This window comes from Microtus ochrogaster, unplaced genomic scaffold (genome assembly GCF_000317375.1).
Source record: "Microtus ochrogaster isolate Prairie Vole_2 unplaced genomic scaffold, MicOch1.0 UNK14, whole genome shotgun sequence".
NCBI lineage: Eukaryota > Metazoa > Chordata > Mammalia > Rodentia > Cricetidae > Microtus > Microtus ochrogaster.
In genome coordinates this window covers 3,910,457-3,912,466 of record NW_004949112.1, presented here as the reverse complement: position 1 = coordinate 3,912,466, position 2,010 = coordinate 3,910,457, and the positions used below count along the sequence as shown (strand labels likewise).

General features: G+C 44.0%; 1 protein-coding gene across 4 annotated transcripts in view; it reads right to left on the bottom strand.

Moving 5' to 3' along the window:
* LOC101995794 (zinc finger protein 260-like) overlaps window positions 1-2,010 on the bottom strand; it is a 15,930-nt gene that overhangs the window by 12,350 nt on the left and 1,570 nt on the right. For 3 of the 4 annotated variants that reach the window (XM_026789132.1, XM_026789130.1, XM_005366915.3), the window contains exon 2: window positions 869-1,078. In XM_026789132.1, coding sequence (XP_026644933.1) covers window positions 869-940 — 72 coding nt within the window. In that variant the 5' untranslated portion in view covers window positions 941-1,078. Of the gene's footprint in view, window positions 1-868; window positions 1,079-1,273; window positions 1,526-2,010 lie in introns of those variants that run through there. The other variant, XM_026789131.1, reaches the window with a different exon arrangement.

Genomic DNA, 2,010 nt, shown 5'->3' with positions numbered 1-2,010 from the left:
GCTTACAGATCTTATAATTAACATAAGCCTCCTTGTCTTTCTTTGGGATTGAAAGGCTATGGAGCCAGGTGGGACAGAAACTTCTGACAACAGAACTCTAATGCAAAAACTGACTTTTCCTTCTCTTTTTCAGATCCTGGGCAAAGTATCCTAGCATGCTTTCCCGGGATCTCTGAAAATACCACCCACCTACAGCTGCCCCATCCCACGGCCACTTGCCGGCCTCACTGCCTAAATATAAGGTTTGTTTATGTCCCCTCCATCTCCCTTCCCCTGCAACCTCAGGACTTTCGGGATATCCGCCTTGCAGCTTGTTCTGTTCTCCCTAAAACTGTAATATAAATTGTCCTGGGGCTTCCTTCTGAGTCCACTTTAAAATTCTTTTACCCATGAGACTAAGAACTGACAGAAAGGTACCTCCCCAGATGCACATCTCTTACAGGGTGGGCATAGCAGGCAACCTTTAAGAAACTGAGGATGGGAAGATGCGAAAGAGGAACAACTATAAAAAAGAAAACTCAAGAGGAAAAGCTTGTCATTAAAAAAATAGATAAGACGATATCTATAGTCGTTTAAATAAAACAGATGAGACAATATCTATAGTGATGTAGGCCTGTAATTCCAGACTGGAGAGTCTAGGGCAAAAAAGGTGTTGAGTTTGATGGCAACTTAGATTATACAGAAAGTTCTAGACCAGCCTCACATACACAATAAGACCCTGTATCCAAAAAAAAGGTAGGGCAGGGGGGGGGGAGTAATTAGTTGGTGTGGGATATATACAGTCCACTCTTTTAACTAGATTAAAGATCTCAGAAATTTGGTAACGTAGGGTCTGCAGCTTCTTGTGTCTGCCCTAAGTCCCTCTTACCTCACAGGCCCCATGTTGCTCCTCTGCACCCAATGGCTGGATCTTCTGCTGGAAATTCGTATTCACAGCCATGTCCCCTCTGAGCTTCTAGTTTTGATGTTTCTTCTTCAAGAGTTACAGATGCTGAACAAGGCTACCTGGGGCACAGCAAGAGATCCTGAAGCCTGAATGATTTCAGCGATCCCAGGAGCTCTGAGACACTGGCAATCCCTAGAAGAAAAGGAATTGGTGAGGGCCCATGTGGAAGCTCACAGGTAGGCAACGCAGAGGGTACAGAAAGCCCTGCTCGTTATTACTCAGGGGTATAAAACAGACAACAAAAGAAACAAAAATATTTAAAAACCTATCAGTTTGGATACACTTGCTGTGCTCACATTTTAACTAGGAGAAAAACAATATGCTAACCTAGTTGTTTAGAAAATGAGGACACAGGTGTTTATCATAGGGATCCAGAATGGCATGCCAGAGAAGGCTGACCAAGCCCTCAGCACCCGAAAGGTAGTAAACACCAACAAAAACTCAGCAAGCTGCCAATTTCATTTTCATTTTACTTCAAACAACCCTACACATAGTGAGCATTAGATTTCTTTCAATTCGCTCACAGGTCACTAACTAGAAGAACAGGGGAACAGATTCAAGCTGTTTTCTTTCTAAGGAACACACTGGTCACCATAGTAGTTAGTCTATGTAATCCGTTCTGTAGTCAGCATCTGAAAACAGCATTTCTGTTTCCCGTTGCCCAGGAGCTCAGGATGACAGCCAATCCTGATTCTAGTCTGAGTTTCTAGACATTTCTCTGTCCACACACAGCCACATCATGAAAAATTTACTCACCCAAACCTCACTCCCCAACACATACACACACACACGAGGCCCCAACCCTAAGAAAATGCACCAGGACCTCTCCACACTGAACACTTCTAAGCTGTCCATTAAGGTTCCCTCTCCACCAGAATGCAGCCACTAACATAGATAAGTTCCAGTAACCTCCAACCACTGCAGTCCAAGTCACTGACGTGTTCCAGGCAACTTAAACCATTACTGTCCTAGAACCCAAAAAGATGCTTCCAGGAGTGTATAATATACTGGGGTGTGTGTGTGTGTGTGTGTGTGTGTGTGTGTGTGTGTGTGTGTGTGTGTGT